Below are 22491 nucleotides of genomic sequence, written 5' to 3'. Positions count from 1 at the left end.
AAAGTAAAATCCTGTCACTCCTCTGCTCCAAACCCTCTGGTGGCTCTCTATTTCACACAGTAGGAAATCTAGACTTTTGTTTGGCCTATAAAGCCCTCTAAGTCCCAGCTGTCACTCAGATCCCATATTCTAGTGTAATCCCTGTCTTCCCTTCTGTCTTACTCATCGTATATCTCTATCGCTGTGCCTTGTGCCTCACATGTGTCAAACACCCTCCCTCCTGCCCTGGGACCTACTTATATGCTCTGTTTCCTCTACCTGGAATGTTCTTCCCCTAGGTAGTCGTAACCCTTGGTCTGTTTCTTCACTCAGGACTGTGCAAAAATGACACCTCCTTAGAGTGAACTTCTCTCGTTGCCCTCATTCTGTTACTGTCTCACCTTACCTTGTTTTTCTTCATAGCACTTAGTACCCCCTGACAATATTATTATTTGCTTATTTATTATCTGTCTTTCCCCACTAAAATAAAAGCTTCATGAAGGCAAAAGTTTTGTTTTATTCACTGCTACATCCCAGTATGCAGAACAGCTAATATAAATCACCCAATATATGTTTGTCTAAATGGAACATGGGAGGGAAGGGAAAGGAGGGAATCAAAATAGTGAAGTCAAAATGTTCTTACTATTGTACATTTGTTTGCACATTGGTTTATTTCTGTAGGATAGAATTTTGTGGCAATAGAATTGGTATTTTAAAAGGTACGTGTGTGTTATATTGAATATATATGAAATGGTGTGTTTTTGTAAGAAGATAATTGTGTCGTTAAAGAAAAATAAATGATTGAGTTTAGTTGATTATTTTTCATGATTTTGTTAGATTGTTACAGAGCAGCAAACTGGGCAGAAGATCCAGATTGTGACAGCACTTGATCACAATACCCAAGGCAAGCAGTTCATTCTGACAAATCATGATGGCTCTACTCCAAGCAAAGTCATTCTGGCCAGGCAAGATTCCACTCCAGGAAAAGTTTTCCTTACAACTCCAGATGCAGCAGGTGTCAACCAGTTATTTTTTACCACTCCTGATCTGTCTGCACAACACCTGCAGGTAAATAACTATAGAAGTGTCTTTTCCTCTTATATATATAAAAAATTTTTTAAATCATAAGCCCTGCCATGAAGACTTTAGATCTACATATATTCAGTAGGAAAAAAATGCATAAAATTATGTGCAACACAGTATCTACAGTGACAGCCCTCTCCTATGAGCTACTGTACTTTCCTCACAGCCATATATTTTGGGGGATTATTTGTTGCATACAGTAAGATCCACTCTGGCTATTGTAGCCAGGACGATGGGACGGCCTTTAATAAAGGATATAGAGAGCTTGCAGAATTGTTAGGAAGGTTGAAAAAACAGTTCTAGGCCAGGTTTTCAAGAATGACTATTGGAGCATGCTGCAAAACTGGCTTCTAAGAGACCTAGTACTTCTGCATAATTAGGAAATTGTCAACTCAGGAGCAGCTTTTGTAGCTGTATTTTCCAGAACCAAGCTGCCTATGCTACAAATAGGAAGCTGCCAAATCAAGAAGTTTGGACTATAGCTGCTGGCTTCAGCATTGTGCCTCCTTTGTTGTCTTGCACATCTTCATGAAATAGCAAGCAGTGTAGTCATGGTCTCCTGCTTTACTCTGAAATGAAGTAGTATATATTAACATTACATCATTTTAGTTTTTGCTAGAATAGAAAACTACACATTATTCTTCAAAAACTCAAAAACTTTTATACACCACATGCCTGTGGGGTTACGTCAGTGGTTTCACTGCTGGCTGTTATGATCGAATACAAATATAATGTACTCTGAAGTTGCCTTCAGAAACTTTTTGAAGGGGGTCTACTTAAAATTGGGTTCCATCTTTTATGATGAAAAACTCACGAAAGAAAATTCCTCTTTGATTGACAAACTGAATTCATAAAACATCAAATTTTGCCTATATATCCTGATATCATCTGTTCATCCAATGATATTTGTATTAGTTTTGGAAATAAAGGTAGAAAGTGGATACAGTCACAGATTTATAAGAAGTTATTTTATCAACAAGACAGAAGTCACAAAAAAAGTATAACATTATACGTACCTTAATTTCTCTTTCTTAAAGTAGTAGACTTGATTTTTTGAGTCTGGCGCCTTAGACCACTCGGCCATCCTGACACCCTGTAGACTTGATTTTTTAGAATAGTTTTAGATTTTCAGAAAAACTGAGCATATAGAACAGAGTTCTCATATTACTCCCCCATAAATACACACAGTTTCCCCTATTATTAACATTTTACATTCATGATATATTACAATTAATGAGCAATACTGATACAATGTTAACTAAGGCTATAGGTGTTTAGATTTTCCTTAGTTTTTGCCTAATGGCTTTTTTTTGTCCCAGGATCCCATCCAGGATACCTTCCTGCATTGAGTTGACATGTCTCCTTAGGCTTCTCTTGGCTAGGACAGTTTCTCAGACTTTCCTTGTTTTTGATGACCTTGACAGTTGTGTGAGGAGTACTGGCCAGGTATATTGTAGGATGCCCCACTATTGGACTTGGTCTGATGTTTTTCTCAGGAACGTGGGCAAATCCCTTCATCTCTTAATATCTCCTTCCAGACTTAGGAATAATAGATAAAAGATCAGCAGCATTTGTAACAGGTAGGCTATTAAAGAAAAGAGTAATACTTGGTCATAGATGTTTTCATAGGACATCTAGTACCAGAAGTTTTTGTTTTGTTTAAGTACTTATTGAAGACTGATTTTTGTGGTGATATAAGAAGAAATGATGCTATATATTACATAGTAAGGGGCAGTCATTTTAAGAACCATTTAAAGGTGGTAAAATCAGAAGTATTCCTGAAGGAGTTCAAATGCCATACCATTTTTTAATTGAATTTATTTGTTCACATTTCAAGATTGAAAGAAAATGATGAAAAAGTTGAAATATAAACCTAAAGGAAGAAACTAGTTTCCTTTTTTTTTTTTTTTCTTTAGACGGAGTCTCGCTCTGTCTCCTAGGCCAAAGTGCAGTGGTATAGTCTCAGCTCACTGCAACCTCTGCCTCCAGGGTTCAAGTGATTCTGCTGCCTCAGCCTCCCAAGTAGCTGGGATTAACAGGCACACACCACCACACTTGGCTAATTTTTTTGTATTTTTAGTAGAGACAGGGTTTCACCACATTGGCCAGGCCGGTCTTGAACTCCTGACCTCAGGTGGTCCGCCTGCCTCGGCCTCCCAAAGTGCTGGGATTACAGGTGTGAGCCACCACACCCGGCCTTTTTTTGTTTTTTAAAGAAGAAACTAGTTTCCTTTGCCAGTATCTTATTAGCTGTGCCTAGTGATGAGCTTTTTAAGTCCATACCTTTGTATAGCAACCACATCTGCATGATTATAATTACCTCAAGGAAATTTATTTATAGCCCCTTTTCTATTTAAAAGGTTCAGAGTTATCTCTTCATGCTATTACAAGCTTATTTTTGTCACGTCATTCCACATGGAAAGGTTCTGAGCTCTTCATAGAGTACAAAGTTTAAAAATAACTTGTGAAAAAGAAAGCAACAAAGCAAGACCAACTGAATGTTCTTTAATTTTTTTAATAGAATGAGTGCTACTGAGTAACAACAGGTTTTTGTTTTGTTTTGTTTTGTTTTTTTAGCTCCTAACAGATAATTCTTCTCCAGACCAGGGACCAAATAAGGTTTTTGATCTTTGCGTAGTGTGTGGAGACAAAGCATCAGGTAACATTAAGAATAACCTCCTGAAAATAAAAAAAGAAAAAAAAATAACCTCCTATATGTGTTGTGTTGTTGAAATAACTACCACACTACCATGTTTCTTCTACTTAAAGTATGTCACTTTTATTGTTAATATTTGTAGCCTATAAAATTTAACTAATTTTTTCCCGAAGTTCTTTTTTTTGTGATAGTCTCACTGTTGCTCTGGCTGGAATGCAGTGGCATGATCTCAGCTCACTGCAGCCTCTGCCTCCTGGATTCAAGCAATTCTCCTGCCTCGGCCTCCCAAGTAGCTGGGGCTACAGGTGTGTGCCAGCACACACGGCTAATTTTTGTATTTTTGTTAGAGATGGGGTTTCACCATGTTGGCCAGGCTCGTCTCAAACTCCTGACCTCAGGTGATCCACCCTCCCCTCCTTGGCCTCTCAAAGTGCTGGAATTACAGGTGTGAGCCACCATGCCTGGTTCCAAAGCTCTTTATTCACTTATATATTTTTTTACTTCAGTGCAGTTTAATTTGATTTGTAATGAAATAAAATGCATATTTCACTTTTGAAAGTGAATATGTAAAAAAAAAATTTTTTTTTTTTTTGAGATGGAGTCTTGCTGTGTTGTCCTGACTGGAATGCAGTGGTGCAATCTTGGCTCACTGCAACTTCTCCCTCCTGGGTTCAAGCAATTTTCCTGCCTTGGCCTTCTGGGTAGCTGGGACGACAGGTGTGTGCCACCACGCCCAGCTAATTTTTGTATTTTTAGTGGAGATGGGCTTTCACCATGTTGGCCAGACAGATCTCGAACTCCTGACCTCAAGTGATCCACCTGCCGTGGCCTCCCAAAGTGCTGGGATTACAGGCATGAACCACCATGCCCAGCTGTGGAAAAATGTTTTAATGTGAAAACTAGAAATTTTGGCCAAGGAATCATTTAAAAATGATGACTTCTGATCTTTACTAATATATTACATTAGGCCAGGTGAGATGGCTCATGCCTGTAATCCCAGCACTTTGGGAGTGGAGGCAGGAGGATCGCTTGAGGCCAGGAGTTCAAGACTAACCTGGGCAAGATGGCAAGACTGTCTCTACAAAAAAAAAAAATAACAAAACTGGTCAGTTGTGGTGGCACAAGCCTGTAGTTCCACCTACTTGGGGATATCACTTGAGTCCAGTAGTTCGAGACGGCAGTGAACTGTGATTGCACCATTGCACTTCAGCCTGGGCCACAGAGTGAGATCCTGTCTCTAAAAAAATTATAATAAATAAATAAAAATAACTTCTAAAACTGTTTTTTATGTCAGAAGCTCAAAAATCAGTTTCACCTCATGTTGTTTAAAGGGAAGAAATTGGCTTATTTCATGTCTGTTCTGAAATAATGTGACTTTTATGTTTTCTTAAACATTTTATCTCTAGGACGTCATTATGGAGCAGTAACTTGTGAAGGCTGCAAAGGATTTTTTAAAAGAAGCATCCGAAAAAATTTAGTATATTCATGTCGAGGATCAAAGGATTGTATTATTAATAAGCACCACCGAAACCGCTGTCAATACTGCAGGTTACAGAGATGTATTGCGTTTGGAATGAAGCAAGACTGTATGTATTAGCTTTTAAGGAGAAAATACTTTTTAAAGATTCCAGCAAACTAGAAGAGTATTGAAATTAACAAATTAAAATAGGTCAAATATGTATACTTTTTAGTTTACAGTTTTCCAACTAAAAATATAAGAATACAGACATACGTATGTATTTTTTATTTTTTCCACTAATATTTATTGAATACCTGTGTAAAAAGCACGTATTTGTAGTTTGGCAGCAAGTTTAACTAGCTTAAGATACCAGTTTACTTTTGGATTAAACTACTAAAAGGTGATTAGTAAGATAATGACAATACCTAGTATTGATTGAGCTCGCACTATGCTAGACACTGCACTTAGCATATGTATTAACTTACTCTCACAGCAATTCTCTGCAGTAGGTACCAGGTTACCCATTTTACATTTGGGTAAACAGGTTGAGAAACCTGCTCAAGGTCATACAACTAATGTAAGTGGCATAAGCTGGCTTTGAATCCTGGCAGTTTAACAACCTTACTGTACTATCTCCTAAGTGTTATGAGATAAAATTCTTACAAATACTATGTATTATATTTTAGAAAGGAAGACCAAGTAGTTGAATTACTTCTCAAAAATCTCTTGCCCTTCATTAATAAAAGATCTACCTTAGGCCTTTTTGTTCCTTTCAGTATTTTTTCAATGGATTAAATTTCACTTCATTTTGTTTAAAGCTCTCATATAGATAGGTAAGTGACTACTAACTTTAGTTCTTTCTTCTTGATGGTGAACTTTTAAAAAAGAGTTCCTTTTCATTTTTATCACAGGAATGGGGGAGCAGGGAGAGAAAAAAGAATGAGAGATGCAAATTGGTTAGTTTTACTAATCTAAAGCAACTTTGTTGAACTCGCACATAATTTCTAAAAATTGATGGTTATCTTTGGAGTTTAGTATGGTAGCCATGTCTCCTATTAGCAGCATTAAGCTTACCTACAGCTTACATTTATAATTGTCTGTAAATCCTATATTGTGATATAATAGTTTAACACATTTTTGTAGCTGTCCAATGTGAAAGAAAACCCATTGAAGTATCACGAGAAAAATCTTCCAACTGTGCCGCTTCAACAGAAAAAATCTATATCCGAAAGGACCTTCGTAGCCCATTAACTGCAACTCCAACTTTTGTAACAGATAGTGAAACTACAAGGTAAAGTAAAACAGACACTGAGTAGCTGGTCATTTTGTTTTTCTTCCCAATGAAACTCAGGCCAAAATGTGTGCTTATTTGTTACAGGTCAACAGGACTTTTAGATTCAGGAATGTTCGTGAATATTCATCCATCTGGAGTAAAAACTGAGTCAACTGTGCTGATGACATCAGATAAGGTGTGTTTAGTACAATTTAAAGCTTAGATATTTTTAAGCATTTTAAAATGTTTTCCTAATCGCTTCCTTTGCTTTGGTAAATTGCTTTGTTCTTAAATATTCCACATTACAAGATGCCTTTTTTTTTTTTTTTTAACGTAAATTAGAAATGTTCAGCCGGGCACGGTGGCTCACACCTGTAATCCCAGCACTTTGGGAGGCCAAGGCACGTGGATCGCTTGAGGTCAGGAGTTCAAGACCAGCCTGACTAACATGGAGAAACCTCGTCTCCACTAAAAATAGAAAAATTAACTGGGTGTGGTGGCACATGCCTGTAATCCCAGCTACTCGGGAGGCTGAGGCAGGAGAATCGCTTGAACCCGGTAGGTGGAGGTTGCGGTGAGCCAAGATGGCACCACTGCACTCCAGCCTGGGCAACAAGAGTGAAATTCTGTCTCAAAAAAAAAACAAAAAAACAAAAAATCAGAAATGTTCCTAATTTCACTAGGATGATTATCACTTCAACATGAAAGCAACAAACACATACTCTTCCCTCATCTTGAAATACGAGTCCTCAGTAAAAGACATTTATAGGTGTAAAATTCTTAATATTTCTTTTATGTTCCCTTACAGATTTGTTAGTCCCAAAATACATGGTTTTTTTTTTTTTAGTGCCAAAATACTTAACATATTTAAATATTTCAGGTAAAAGGAAATTCTCAGCTCACCTCCATCAAAATACTTAACTTGAGTCAAGAGTAGGAATAGGACTGCAAGAGCTCTCCTATCATGTATCCAGGTCATCCAGTTCTCTTAGAGATTGGAGCAGCTCTACGTTAGACCAAGGGTCTAAAAGAAAAACAGTTTGTTTATTTAAATTGAACATGAAGAATTTCTGTATTTGTCAGAAGCCCTTTGGGAGAACAAGAAACAAAAATTTCTCCTGAAAACTCATATCTGAAAACAGATTTTAGGAAGCCTACAATCAGGGTTTCTCTCAGCCTATGATCTGGGTTTTTTGTTTGTTTGGTTTTTAAACAGGGTCCCCTCTGTCACCCAAGTTGGGGGTGCGGTGGTGGCACAGTAATGGCTTGCCACAGCCTCATCCTCTCAGGCTCCAGTGATCCTCTCACCTCAGCCTCCCAAGAAGCGAGGGCTGCAGGCACATGCCACTGTGCCTGGCTAATTTTTCCTATTTTTGTAGAGACCAAGTCTCATTGTGTTACCCAGCTGGTCTCGAACTCCTGGGCTCAAGTAATCCTCCTACCTCAGCCTTCCACATTGCTGGGGTTATGTGCATGAGCCACTGCCTAGCCAGGATCTGATTTTATATAACTTATAAGATTATTTGTCCTACTTAGGCAAGATTCGTTATATATTTGTCACTTGCTACTTTAAGGTACTCTAAATACTTAGGCTCCGAAATCAAATTTCATCTACCACTTGCTAGCTATATAACATTAGGCAAGTTATTTGACCTGTTAGTGCCTCACTTTCTCATCTGTAAAATAAGAGTAATAAGAGTATCTGTCTTACAGATTGGGCTTTAGCATGTAATTGCTAGGTGAGGCAGTGGCCTCTTGCCGTATGTTTTGGAAAACTTCACTTAGCCCTGTTTACATGATTCGAGATTAGAATGATAATTGGTTTTATTGACATATTAACTCCTTCAGGAAAGGAAGGGAACTAGATTTCGTTGACAGACTACTCTGCTCAGACACTGTGCTCTCTTGTATATCTCTGTATGAAATTGATAGGACAACCTTATGGTAAGCTTCTCTGACAAATGACCCCAAAACTCTGAAGTCACAAGATGAAAGTTTTTTATGTTGACTAAGAATCTTTAGGGGCAAAAAATTAAGAATCCAGTTAGATGTGTTGCTAGAGAGAAGAGAATATATAAACTAAGTTTTAGGTGAATATTAAAGCATTTAAAAATTGTAACTAATGTACTTTTTATTCAAATATAAGAAAAATTCTTGGGGCAGTGCTTAACATTGTGGGCTTTTCTGGGCACAGTGGCTCAAGCCTGTATCCCAGCAACTCGGGAGGCTGAAGTTGAAGAGCTCCTTGAGGCTAGGAATTTGAGACCAACCTGGGAAACATAGCAAGACTCTGTCTCTAAAAACAAAAAAAATTATCCAGACATGGTGTTACATACCTGTAGTCCCAGCTATTTGGGAGGCTGAGGCAGAGGATTACTTGAGCCTAGGAGTTCAAGGCTGCAGTGAGCTATGATCATGCCCCTGTACTCCAGTCTAGGCAATAGAGTGTGTCTAAAAAAAAAAAAGCATAGACTTTTGCAGTCAGCCAGTCCCACTTCTACTATTTGGGTCATTCTTCTGGTTGGCGATAGAGGAATGATGATTTCTATTTCACAGGGTTGTTATGGAGGTTAAATAAAATGCATGTATGGGTATTAATTATGTAAGAACCTAACTGGTAGGGTTTTCAGTAAATGATTTTTGGACCATAGATTAATTTGGGGAGGGCACAAAAATTGTTTTATTCTAATGATTCACCAAAATAAATCTCACAGAAACTGAATAATTGTTATAATAAATGAAACATCATGGGAACATATGTGTTATTTTAGGATTAAGAACACCAAGAAGGGCCGGGCGCGGTGGCTCACGCCTGTAATCCCACACTTTGGGAGGCCAAGGCGGGCGGATCACGAGGTCAGGAGATCAAGACCATCCTGGCTAACACAGTGAAACCCCGTCTCTACTAAAAATGGAAAAAATTAGCCGGGCGAGGTGGCGGGCGCCTGTAGTCCCGGCTACTCGGGAGGCTGAGGCAGGAGAATGGCGTGAACCCGGGAAGCAGAGCTTGCAGTGAGCCAAGATAGCGCCACTGCACTCCAGCCTGGGCGACAGAGTGAGACTCTGTCTCAAAAAAAAAAAAAAAAAAAAACACCAAAAAGAAAAACCATGAAGAAAGTATTAATCAAAACGATACCATTAAGGGATTGGCCCAGTAGGCCATAGAAGGCAAGTTAAAAGGCTTTTCATTAGATTGGTAATAAATTTAAATAAAATAAAGCATCAAATATATGAAAATCTATGAATTAAAAATTATACTCAGAAAAACTCATCTATCACAATTAGAAATTGCTAGGGTATCAACTTCTTGCTCTGAAAATTGATAACTAAGTAAAAGAAAAAGTACTTTCCTGCCTTTCCTGTACAAATTATATTTCTGAGGTTGTGAAAGAGTTGAGCGAAAATTCTTTTTTATAAAATAATTGTAGTTAATGCACAAATAATATGCATATTTTCAACAAACATTAAAAAATGAAGACAAGCCAGGCATGGTGGCTCATGTCTATAATCCCAGCACTTTGGGATTCTGTGGCAGTAGATCACTTGAGCCCAGGAGTTTGAGACCAGCCTGGGCAACATGATGAAACCCCATCTCTACAAAAAATAAAAAAATTAGCTGGACATGGTGGTGTGCGCCCGTAGTCAGGAGGCTGGGAGGATCACTTGAACCCAGGAGGTGGAGGTTGCAGTGAGCTGAGATCACACCACTGCACTCCAGCCTGGGCAACAGAGTGAGACTCTGTCTCAAAAAAAAGACAAATCGAAAGATCAGTATCTTACCTATATAGAGAGTTTTCAACTCCAGTAACGAAAAAGTGAAGAGAATAATGGGTAACTGATCTATTTCTTTTAATGTTTGTGTTTAACACAGTGCCTTTTAACACAATTAACACAGTGTCTGGCAAAAGTTGGCATCTTAGGAAGTCTGTTCAACAATTCATTTGCCCTTTTCCCCCCTTCACTAGTATTCTTTATATTCCATACAAGTTTATAGTTTGTATAGTAAGTTTTAGAAATTGTACTCAGGAGGCTGAGGCAGGGAGGATCACTTGAGGCCAGGAGTTCAAGACTAGCCTGGGCAACACAGCAAGACTCCATGTCTAAAAATGAAAAAACGAGCCAGGCATAGCAGTGCATACCTGCAGTCTCAGCTGCTCAGGAGGCCGAGGCAGGAGGATCACGTGAGCCCAGAAATTTGAGGATGCAGTGAGCTATGGTCGTGCCACTGTACTCCAGTCTGGGTGACAAAGGAAGACCTTGTCTCTTAAAAAAAAAGTAACATATATTGCCGGGCGCGGTGGCTCACACCTGTAATCCCAGCACTTTGGGAGGCCGAGGCGGGCAGATCACAAAGTCAGGAGATCGAGACCATCTTAGCCAACATGGTGAAACCCCATCTCTGCTAAAATACAAAAAATTAGCTGGGCGTGGTTGCATGTGCCTGTAATCCCAGCTACTTGGGAGGCTGAGGCAGGGGAATCGCTTGAACCCAGGAGGCGGAGGTTGCAATGAGCTGAGATCATGCCATTGCACTCCAGCCTGGTGACAGAGCGAGACTCCATCTCAAAATATATATACACATATGTATAAACATTTCTTAAGAAATATACCTGATGTTTTTAAATTTGTATTTTCCTCAAGAAATTTCTGAAAGCTCAGAGCCCTTTAACTTTCCAGGTTTCATTTATCATGCTCTTCTTTTTTCTTGGCATATCATAATCTATAATTGGATATTTCAGATTGAAAAAAATACTGATACCAATTCACAGAATTTTAATACCCTTCTTTTTAAAGGCTGAATCATGTCAGGGAGATTTAAGTACATTGGCCAGTGTGGTTACATCATTAGCGAATCTTGGAAAAACTAAAGATCTTTCTCAAAATAGTAATGAAATGTCTATGATTGAAAGCTTAAGCAATGATGATACCTCTTTGTGTGAATTTCAAGAAATGCAGACCAACGGTGATGTTTCAAGGTAAGGTCTCTCTTGATTATCAATGTCCTTTTGTTTACATGCCTTTCAGTATTTCTTAAAACATTTTTATGTGCTATTTATAAAAGTTTCAGAAAACAAATACAGGTTGATTATCCCTTATCTGAAATGCTTTGTTCAGACCAGAAACATTTCAGATTTCAGATTTTGGAATGTTTGCATTACTCTGGGTACCATGCAGGCCTTTCTGACCTTTTCAAAAATATCTTTACACCACAAAGAAGAGAATATGCAAAAATCCACAGTGAGTAATGCACATAGATCTTTGCTCCTTATGGGGAATCAGGGGAACCTGCCATTGGCATGTCTGGCCTGTAGTGGGTGTGCTTGCTTGGGGGAATCTGGGCGTGTGCAGAAAAGATTTATCTCAGCTGGGAGGGTCTTTTTTCCCTTTTGGACAGGGAATAAACTGTTATACACCTGCATTTTTACTGCAGCCCATCATGAGAAGTCAGGTGTGAAATTTCCACTTGCGGCATCATGTTGGTGCTCAAAAAGTTTCTGATTTTAGAGCATTTTGGATTTTAGTATTAGGAATCCTTAACCTACATTTCTATTTTCACTTAGAAAAATAAAGGCATAGTAAGTTTTAACTGAAAACTTGCATTCAGTATGACAAGTTATATTCTAAATGACAAAATCAATAAATGAATATTAGAAGATTAAACATGTAGTCTTAAAACTTAGGAATTTTCTTCTTCTAAAGATGAAGATGTGTATGGAGAGTGAAACATTTGTCATTCTCAGCAATCATGTTGATCCTACTCCTCAATTTCTAGTGATGAAAATTAATGTAAAAGATTTAATCAACTACAGTTTTAAGTTATACTTGAAGAAAGTAGTATCAGAATTCTGTTTTTTATTCTGTAAATACTAATGCTTAGGATATAGAAACAATTTATTCAGGCTTTTCCTACACTGAGTTTATCATTTAAAATATGAATAAGCTGAACACATTAGTGTATAGGAGGCTGAGGTGGGCAGATCACTTCAGCCTCGGATTTTGAGTCAACCAGCAACTAGACCCCATCTCTAAAGGAAAAAAAAGATACGATAAAAATACACTGAATTGGCCAGGCGTGCTGGCTCACGCCTGTAATCCTACCACTTTGGGAGGCCAAGGTGGGTGGATCACCTGAGTTCAGGAGTTTGAGACCAGCCTAGCCAACATGGTGAAACCCCATCTCTACTAAAAATGAAAAAAATTAGCTGGGTGTGGTGGTGCATGCCTGTAATCCCAGCTACTTGGGAGACTGAGGCAGGAGAATCGCTTGAACACCGGAGGTAGAGGTTGCAGTGAGCTGAGATCATGCCACTATACTCTAGCCTGGGCGACAGAGCGAGACTCTTTCTCAAACAACAAAATATATATATTGAATAAACTACATTTAAGAGTCACAATAAGTAGTACTTGGTTGAACATGAGATTTCAAGAAACTCTAGGAGGCCTATTGAAAAATATGGGGAACTATTTTGAGTATTTAGTAACATTAGTTTGTTATTATTCTAATATCAAATTGTTACAGTTTATATTTAGCTGTGTGACCACACATTTTAAAATACTGTCTGCCCAGGTGCAGTAGCTCATGCCTGTAATCTCAGCACTTTGGGGGGCTCAGGTGGCATGATTGCTTGAGTCCAGGAGTTGGAGACCAGCCTGGGCAACATAGTGAGGCCCAGTTTCTACAGCTAATTTAAAAGTTAGCTGAGCATGGTGGTGCGCACATGTAGTCCCAGCTACTCGGGAGGTTGAGGTGGAAGGATAGCTTTCTTGAACCCAGGAGTTCAGGATTACAGTGAGCCATGATCATGCCACTGCACTCCAGCCTGGCTGACAGAGGGAGAACGTGTTTCAGAAATAAACATGAGTAAAGTAAAATGTTTTCTGAATTTTTAAATAAAATTTAAGACCTATTGTACTGTGCATAATAAAGTAAACATAAGTTCTTTTCCTTGTTCTAAGTAACTTTTGTATACAAAATAAATAGACTGATAGTCTTGTAGTATCAAAAATATAATGTTTTTTAAAAATAATTCATTAACAAGAATTTTGTTTAATTGAGACAGGGTCTTGCTTTGTCAACCAGGCTGGAGTACAGTGGTGTGATCATAGCTCACTGCAGCCCTGCCCTCCTGGGCTCAAGCGATAAAAATATATAACTTTTAAAAGCATATTATTGTATGAAAATATGAAGATGTTTCTCCCCCTTAATTATGCACGATTTTAAAAAGAGACTTTAGGCCAGGCGTGTGGCTCACACCTGTAATCCCAGCACTTTGGAAGGCTGAGGCGGACATATCACTTGAGTTCTAGACCAGCCTGACCAGTTTTTTTAGGCTTAAATCTTAATTCTAGAATCCTATGTAGAATTGTTATTTTATTGTGGTGTTTGGTCAAGCTCACAGCTTCTGATATCTTCATACAGGGCATTTGACACTCTTGCAAAAGCATTGAATCCAGGAGAGAGCACAGCCTGCCAGAGCTCAGTAGCAGGCATGGAAGGAAGTGTACACCTAATCACTGGAGATTCAAGCATAAATTACACCGAAAAAGAGGGACCACTTCTCAGCGATTCACATGTAGCTTTCAGGGTATTTCTATGTTTTTTTAAACTTGCATGTTGTATTGCTTGATTTTGATCTACCTTTCAAAAATCAAAGTATGTTTGTTGTGCTTTTGAAGTCAGAAATATCCCTGATAGAATTTCAAAACAGCAGCTAAAACATACTCATCTGGGCCAGGCACAGTGGCTCACACCTGTAATCCCACCACTTTGGGAGGCCCAGGTGGGCAGATCACCTGAGGTCAGGAGTTCGAGACCAGCCTGACCAACATGGAGAAACCCTATTTCTACTGAAAATACAAAAGTAGCCATGCGTGGTGGTGCATGCCTGTAATCCCAGCTACTCAGGAGGCTGAGGCAGGAGAATTGGTTGAACCTGGGAGGCAGAGGTTGCAGTGAACTGAGATCACGCCATTGCACTCCAGCCTGGGCAACAAGAGCGAAACTCTGTCTCAAAAAAGAAAAAAAACTCATCTGCATATAGAAACAAAAATTTTTTAGGCTTTTCTCTGCTGTTGATTATCAAGATACTGAATAAGCTGGGCATGTTAGTGTGCATCTATGCAGGAGGCTAAAGCCTTATGTAGGTAAGATAATGGCTTAATAAAGCATCCTGTTATTAAATCAGTTATAATAGCAGTTATTGGGTTTAAATCTATAAATGTTAGCTTTTATAACTTTTAGCCCATTTTATTAAACTTTTAAGTATTGGCATTCATGATGTGTTGAATGGACTGCTTTTGTTCAATGCCTAGCTACTACTATATTGTAAATCAGTAAGACCCAGATAGTTTGTTCTTACCATAGTAATTACAGATAACTCCATTTGTTATGTATCACCTTAATTAGCTGGCTTCCAGCATTATTATAAGATACCAATTGGCCAGGTGCAGCTGCTCTCACCTGTCATCCCAGTACTTTGGGAGGCTGAGGCCAGAGGATTGCATGAGCCCAGGAGTTGGAGACTAGCCTGGGCAACATGCCAAGACCTCATCTCTATTATAAATAAAAATTACATAATAAAATTTAAAAAGATACACATGTAATATATTTTAACTTTTAGTTGTTAAGTTATACTTTTTAGCCATTTTGGAGAAGGTACATTTATAATTTATTTTGTTCCCATAAATAATTGTGGGTTTTGCCATTACTTTTAAGGCTGCAATTACTTTTTCACCAACCTAACTTTTTATGACAGAAACAATACATGCAGAATACTAGATATAATACATGTAGAAGACTAGAAAATCACTTTCTACCCTTTGATTTGTCATTCAAATAATGCTTGGACAGAGTTATAGCCATGCTCACTGTGGAGATCCTACATTAATATCCTGTTGTTTTGACGCCTCCATTTTAACCACTCAGCTGTGGATAGCAAGATGTATGCAAAGGGATTGAATGCATATAGATTTCACTTAGCAATATATAGTAGTCCTGGAATACCTGAGGGTGACTGCTCATTTTACTATAGATTATAAAATTCCATGGATTTTTTTAAGGAGAATATGTACAGCTATCAAATAAATGTGTATCAGTAGAAATTATGAGTGCAAAGTAATATTTGTATTTAAAAAATTTGACTTGGTAGAAATAGCCGCAGAGAAACTCTTTGGCTTAAAATAGTGTAATTTGATGTAGTCAATAAAATATATCAGTGAAGCCTATTTTTATGTAAAATTTTACCAAAGATAATTTACATGGAAAAAATTAGAAATATTTTTTTCTACACTCTACAGGAAAATTTTTTATAAGTGCTATAAGAAAAAGTAATTGGAATAATATTCTAAAAAATTATGGTAAGATTTATGGACAAGGGTGGAGCAAGGCAAAAGTTGATTTTTTCCCATTGTTCTTTCTTATTCTAGATAAAAGACATTCTTTTGTTTTCTTAGGTTTATGTTCTGCGTTGGATTTAAATGGGAGGAAGAAAGAAATGAGACAGATGTAGGAACAGGCCCCACTATGAGGGAAAAGGACAGAGTGCTCTTTAGAAAGTAGGGGTAGTTTACCTGTTTATTGCTGATGTTAGTCCTCAAAGTTTTTGATTCCTTGAAATGTTCTGGAGAGAAGAATTTGGCAAATTACAACTTTTTTTTCTTCCTAGGATTGGCTTTTGTCATTCCATCTTTGTCTTCCTAAGTATCCTCACAGTCAGCACTATAAATTTTCTTACTCTCCTGAAAAGGACCGCTTCACCTTTCTTGGAGTCTTACTTACAGCCTTGTGAAGTCAAATATTTTACTTTTCAGTGATTTCCCTGCTTAGCTCCTAGAGTCTGGTAATTTCATGGTTCTCACATTGAAGTTTTCTGGTCATGGGTTTCAAGACCCTACATCTGTAATCAAACAACTCAATCCTCTCTTACTTGCTGAGCTGAATAGCATTTTGTTCCTCTGTTGCATTTCTATGTACACTGTAGTTTGCAGCATATTTTCACGTACACTCTTTCCTTTGGGCCTCACCACATATGTTGAGGTTAGAATTTTTAATTTTTTTTTCTTTCTTTTTGAGATAGGGTCTCACTCTCACCCAGGCTGGAGTGCAGTGGCATAATCACTGCCGCCTTGACCTCCTGGGATCAAGGGATCCTCGTGCTTCAGCCTTTCATGTTGCTGAGACCATAGGCATGTGCTACCATACCCAGCTAATTAAAAAAATTTTTTTTGTAGAGATGGGATCTCACTTTGTTGCCCAGGCTTGTCTCATACTCCTGGCCTCAGGCGATCCTCTCACCTCAGCCTCCCAAAGTGCTGGGATTACAAGCATGACCCACCATACCTGGCAGGGTTAGAATTTTTATTCTCATTTGATGGATGAAGAAAGAGATGTAGAGATTTTTAGTGTCTTGTTCAAAGCAATCTTGATAGTAAGGAGAAGTAGTCTAATAATGAAACTTGAAGTTTGATTTTGAAAAATCAAGGGCAATAGTAATATTTGAGATTTTTATTGGCCAGGCGTGGTGGCTTATGCCTGTAATCCTAGCACTTCAGGAGGCCTACGCGGGCAGATCACCTGAGGTTAGGAGTTGGAGACCAGCCTGGCCAACATGACGAAACCCCGTATTTAATAAAAATACAAAAATTAGCCAGGCGTAGTGGTGCATGCTCATAACCCCAGCTACTGAGGAGGCTGAGGCAGAAGAATTGCTTGAACCCGGGAGGCGGAGGTTGCAGTGAGCCAAGATTGCATCGCTGCATTCCAGCCTAAGTGACAGAACGAGACTCCATCTTTAAAAAAAAAAAAAAAAAAATATTTTTATTAAGCTTCATAATTTTTGGTATGATTTCATGTACTTTGTTTCACTTGATTCTTAAAATCTCCTTAGAAGAATAATCATGGTAGATCATATTCCCATTTTAGAAATTGTATATATACAACAGAAGTGAGGTGGTTTTGGAAATTGCATATACTTATTTCTAAAATTTTATTATTTTGGCCGGGCGCGGTGGCTCAAGCCTGTAATCCCAGCACTTTGGGAGGCCGAGACGGGTGGATCACGAGGTCAGGAGATCGAGACCATCCTGGCTAACACGGTGAAACCCCGTCCTACTAAAAAATACAAAAAACTAGCCGGGCGAGGTGGCGGGCGCCTGTAGTCCCAGCTACTCGGGAGGCTGAGGCAGGAGAATGGCGGGAACCCGGGAGGCGGAGCTTGCAGTGAGCCGAGATCTGGTCACTGTGCTCCAGCCTGGGCGACAGAGCAAGACTCCGTCTCAAAAAAAAAAAAAAAAAAAAAAAAAAATTTTATTATTTTCATATTAGAATCAGTCTTTCTGGTCACCCATGTTTGCAACTTTAGAGGAAGTTATTCTCCCTAAGCCTCACTCCTCTCACTCCATAACTGAATTTTAACCATTCTATTGCTTGAATTTTCTCCCTCCCTTTTCATTTCCTTCACCATATTTTAGGCCTTTTAAAATTCCTTTCTTGATTTGTTACCCTAATATATTTGCTTCCAGTCTTTCTTTTCCATCTTGTCCTGTGTGCTGGTACCAGCGTTACATTTGTTAAAAATCAAATTATGTCACTCCACTACTTACCATCCTTCAGTAGCTTCCCATTGCCCATGTTATGAAATTAAGTCCGGTCTCTATAACTTGACCTTTTAGGGCCCTCCACATTCTGACCCAGCTGCCCATCATTTCTCACACATGCCATTAGCTTTCTTAGCCCTTTCTATAGCTCATTCATTCAGTTTTTATTTTATTCTTCCACTGAGACAGTAGCACTTACTGCTTCCCAGTGAACTCTAAGTAAATAGTTACTGAATAAATATGTAATCTAGGGTCATACTGGTAATTAGGCGAAGTGATTAACGAAAAGTCAGGAGCAGAATCCAGATCTCCTGACTCAAATGCTTTTTTTATATTTGTGTGGAGATGGGGTTTCACTGTGTTGCCTAGGGTGGTCTCAAACTCCTGGCCACAAGCAATGATCTTCCCACCTCAGCCTCCCAAAGTGCTGGGATTATAGGCCTGAGCCACTGTGCTTGTGCTCAGCCTCCAAGGATTTTTTTTTTTTTTAAGACCAGCTCTGTAGCCCAGGCTGGAGTGCAGTGGCATGATCTCAACTCACTGCAGCCTCTGCCTCCCAGACTCAAGCCATCCTCCCACCTCAGCCTCCTGAGTAGGTGGGACTACAGGCATGCACCACCACTCCCAGCTGATTTTTGTATTTTTTTTTTTTTAATACAGACGAGGTTTCATCATGTTGCCCATGCTGGGCTGTATGTTACTCACGAGCTCCAATGATCCGCCCACCTCGGCCTCCCAAAGTGCTGGGATTATAAGCTTAAACCATCACACCCGGCCATGCAGTGATTTTTCAAAAGCTATGTCAGCCGAGCGCGGTGGGTCACACCTGTAATCCCAGCACTTTGGGAGGCTGAGGCGGGTGGATCACAAGGTCAGGAGTTCAAGACCTGACCAACATGGTGAAACCCCGTCTCTACTAAAAATACAAAAAAAAAAATTGGCTGGGCGTGGTGGCGGGCACCTGTATTCCCAGGTGGCGGGCACCTGTATACTCAGGAGGCTCAGGCAGGAGAATCGCTTGAACCTGGGAGGCAGAGGTGTCAGTGAGCCAAGATAGCACCACTGCACTCCAACCTGGGTGACAGTAAGACTCCATCTCCAAAAAAAAAAAGCTATATCATGCAGGCTGTTACAAGATTTCAGTACAGAAACTGCTAGAAAGATATGTAGAGGCATCTAATAACTTGTAAAATAGATTGGTTAGGTTTAGTTCTTGTCAATGCTCTTTAAAAATTCAGCTCAATATATTGAACTTTTCTAATTTGAAAAATGTGTATAATTCGATTTATAAACCTAAAGATCTACAGGCATTTTGAGGAAGCTCACTCTCTCTATATGTAGGAATAAATCTTTGTCTTTTCAGTCTCAAAGACTTGTTAAATGGACTATTGTTTCTTCAGCCAGCGTTAGCTTTCTGATTCAGAATACTAGAGTTTTATTGAGCATGTAAAACAGATAGATTATGACACATTTTCTCTCTATAAGTTAACTCAACATGGTGTGTGTAGTAATATTTTAAATAATGAGTCCCTTTAGTGTGTGTTGTAAACTATTTACATTTTATGAATAAAGCAGCAGAAAGTTTTCAGAGTTACCACCACTGTTGTGTAAAGCAAAACCATTATATCCAGTGTTTACACATTACAAGTATTAATATTTAAGTGCAATTTTAAACTATTTTGCAAAGGATTTTTGTTTTGTTTCGTTTTGTTTTTTGAGACAGAGTCTTGCTCTGTCTCCCAGGCTGGAGTACAGTGGCATAATCTTGGCCCAGTGCACCCCTGGGTTCCAGCTATTCTCGGCACTTCAGCCTCCCGAGTAGCTGGGATTACAGGCGCACACCACCATGCCCGGCTAATTTTTTGTATTTTTAGTAGAGATCTGGTTTTACCTTGTTGGCAGGCTGGTCTTGAACTCCTGACCTCAAGCGATCTGCCTGCCCTGGTCTCCCAAAGTGCTGGGATTACAGGCCTGAGCCACCATGCCCATCCCTACAAAGGACTTTTTTGTTGTTGTTTTGCATCTTAGTTGCCCCTTCCCCCAAAACTAGTAATTTTTGGTAATTCCCTTAGTTTTTCAGACTTTCTTTTTACTCACCTTGGGTAATTCTGAAAAGATATGATATATTGTGTTTTTTAAGATGTGGTCTTGCTCTGTCACCCAGGCTGGAGTTCAGTGGCACAATCCTGGCTCACTGCAGCCACTACCTCCTGGGCTCAAGGGATCCTTCTGCCTCAGTCTGCTAAGTAACTGGGATTATAGGTGCACACCACCATGCCCAGCTAATTTTTTTATTTTTAGAGATGAGGTCTCACTGTGTTTCCCAAGTTGGTCTCAAAAGCAGCTCTTCCACCTCAGCCTCCCGAGCTGCTGGGATACAGGTGTGAGCCATCACACCTGGCTAAATTTTTAATTTCTTTTTTTTTTTTTTTTTTTTTTTTTTGTAGATACGGGTCTTGTTATGTTGCCCAGGCTGGTCTTGAACTACTGGCTTCAAGCAGTCCTCTCACCATGGCCTCCCAAAGTGCTGGAATTACAGGCACGAGCCACTGCGCCCAGCCAAGAATTGTCTTAAATAATTGTATTTTAACTTACTGCTGTGATAAACCTTTCCCAGACATTCTTAAATATGTAAAAAATTTTCTTCTCACTTGCAGAATTTCAACTATTAATTGTCCTTTTCTTTTATTACTTGGTACCAAAATAGGTAAACCATTCTTGGCTAATAATGAACAAAGGCAGGATTTTTTTTTACATTTTTATCTAACTTTTCTTTGTTTCAAACCTCAAGCCTAAATTTTAGATAGAAGATACCTTTGAGGGGCCAGGTGCGGTATTTTAGCTAGAAGATACCTTTGAGGGGCCAAGTGCGGTGGCTCACACCTGTAATCCCAGCACTTTAGGAGGCCGAGGCAGGCTGATCACCTGAGGTCAGGAGTTTGAGACGAGCCTGGCCAACGTGGTAAAACCCTGTCTCTACTAAAAATACAAAAAAATTAGCTGGGTTGGTGGCACACGCTTGTAGTCCCAGCTACTGGGGAGGCTGAGAAAAGACACTCACTTGAACCCTGGCAGACAGCTGAGATCACACCACTGCACTCCAGCCTGGGTGACAGAGCGAGACTTCATCTCAAAAAAAAAAAAAGATACCTTTGAGAATCTGATGAAAGCTATAATAGTCATTCCCTAGAAAAATGAATGTGGGCACATCTACCTACCCCACCCAGAGGTAGCCACTGTTAACTATGTGATGTGTTTCCTTCTGTACTTTTTAGGTATACCTAAATATGCGCTCTTTAACATAAAGTGGGTCATCTATTTAATACATACTGTTTTACAGTTTTTTCTACTTAGATGTCTGTGAGATTTTTTGTATGCCATTACATCTCAGTTTATCTTTCCAATTTTAATGCCCACATATGTTCTATAACATGGATTATTCTTTTCTCTAGAGATAGAAATGTGGGTTGTTGCCAGCATTTTAATTTCATTGTTAGATGTAGAGCTGCAATGGACATCCTTACACATGCTTTTTTGTGCATGTATGCAAGTATTTTGCTGGAACAGAGATTTAGAAGTGGTACTGCATGTACTTTAACAATTTTGGTAGATAGTAGACTAATTGTTCTCCAAATTACCCCATGCTCAGTAGTGTGTACCCAGTTTTCTGTATCCTCACTATACTTGATACTATTGATCATTTCAGTAATTACAAAGTAGAAAAATTTTCAACAGTGGTCAGACATTTTAAAGAACTGGATCAGCAATATAAACTGATCACTTGCTAGTAGTATGTCTATAGGCATACTTGTAATTTTTAAAATATATATTTTTTAATTTAGTACCAGTTTGGGTTTTTTTGGGTTTTTGTTTGTTTGTTTTGAGATGGAGTCTCACTCTGTCACCCAGGCTGGAGTGCAGTGGCACGATCTTGGCTCACTGCAACCTCCACCTCCCTGGTTCAAGCGATTCCCCTGCCTCAGCCTCCTGAGTAGCTGGGACTACTCACCACACATGGCTAAATTTTTTCTGGTATCTTAGTAAAGATGAGGTTTCAACATGTTGGCCAGGATGAGCTCGATCTCTCGACATCGTGATCCGCCCGCCTCCGCCTCCCAAAGTGCTGGGATTACAGGCACGAGCCACCATGCCCGGCCTGCCAGTTTTTTTTAAATAGGGAGGTTTCACACAGAATGTGCTCTTTGAAAAACTGAAAGAGCTGGCAGTGCTGAGCCCACAATTCAATATGTTTTCACTGCACTGAATTCAATTCACAGCTGTACCCTTTATCCGGGAATAAATATGCTCTTCCCAGTTGGTACAAGCAAGCCTGTTGCACTCTGTACTCTCCTGGTCTTGTAAGCATTTTAATTTGTAACGCCTTACCCTAAATGAAAGAAACATTTAGCAGACAGGATTTTTCCTTAAACTGAATTTGTTGTATGC

General features: G+C 39.2%; 1 protein-coding gene and 1 long non-coding RNA gene across 8 annotated transcripts in view; one reads left to right on the top strand and one right to left on the bottom strand.

The window, feature by feature from the left end:
• Nucleotides 1-22491, top strand: part of NR2C1 (nuclear receptor subfamily 2 group C member 1) — a 51148-nt gene that overhangs the window by 9948 nt on the left and 18709 nt on the right. For 5 of the 6 annotated variants that reach the window (XM_015152462.3, XM_015152458.3, XM_015152461.3 and 2 more), the window contains exons 3-9: nucleotides 817-1047; nucleotides 3640-3721; nucleotides 5125-5304; nucleotides 6321-6468; nucleotides 6556-6646; nucleotides 11245-11426; nucleotides 13871-14036. In XM_015152462.3, coding sequence (XP_015007948.1) covers nucleotides 817-1047; nucleotides 3640-3721; nucleotides 5125-5304; nucleotides 6321-6468; nucleotides 6556-6646; nucleotides 11245-11426; nucleotides 13871-14036 — 1080 coding nt within the window. The remainder of the gene's footprint in view (nucleotides 1-816; nucleotides 1048-3639; nucleotides 3722-5124; nucleotides 5305-6320; nucleotides 6469-6555; nucleotides 6647-11244; nucleotides 11427-13870; nucleotides 14037-22491) is intronic. The other variant, XM_028829785.2, reaches the window with a different exon arrangement.
• Nucleotides 477-22491, bottom strand: part of LOC144332980 (uncharacterized) — a 58206-nt gene continuing 36191 nt past the window's right edge. The window contains exons 2-6 of one of the 2 annotated variants that reach the window (XR_013401269.1): nucleotides 16021-16070; nucleotides 7354-7474; nucleotides 2399-2601; nucleotides 2079-2162; nucleotides 477-1631 (exon numbers count right to left, since the gene is read on the bottom strand). This is a non-coding gene — a long non-coding RNA (uncharacterized LOC144332980). The remainder of the gene's footprint in view (nucleotides 1632-2078; nucleotides 2163-2398; nucleotides 2602-7353; nucleotides 7475-16020; nucleotides 16071-22491) is intronic. The other variant, XR_013401270.1, reaches the window with a different exon arrangement.

This window comes from Macaca mulatta, chromosome 11 (genome assembly GCF_049350105.2).
Source record: "Macaca mulatta isolate MMU2019108-1 chromosome 11, T2T-MMU8v2.0, whole genome shotgun sequence".
In the NCBI taxonomy this organism is placed as follows: Eukaryota; Metazoa; Chordata; class Mammalia; order Primates; family Cercopithecidae; genus Macaca; species Macaca mulatta.
The sequence above is the reverse complement of the archived record's forward strand: the minus strand, read 5'-3'. Positions and strand labels throughout refer to the sequence as shown.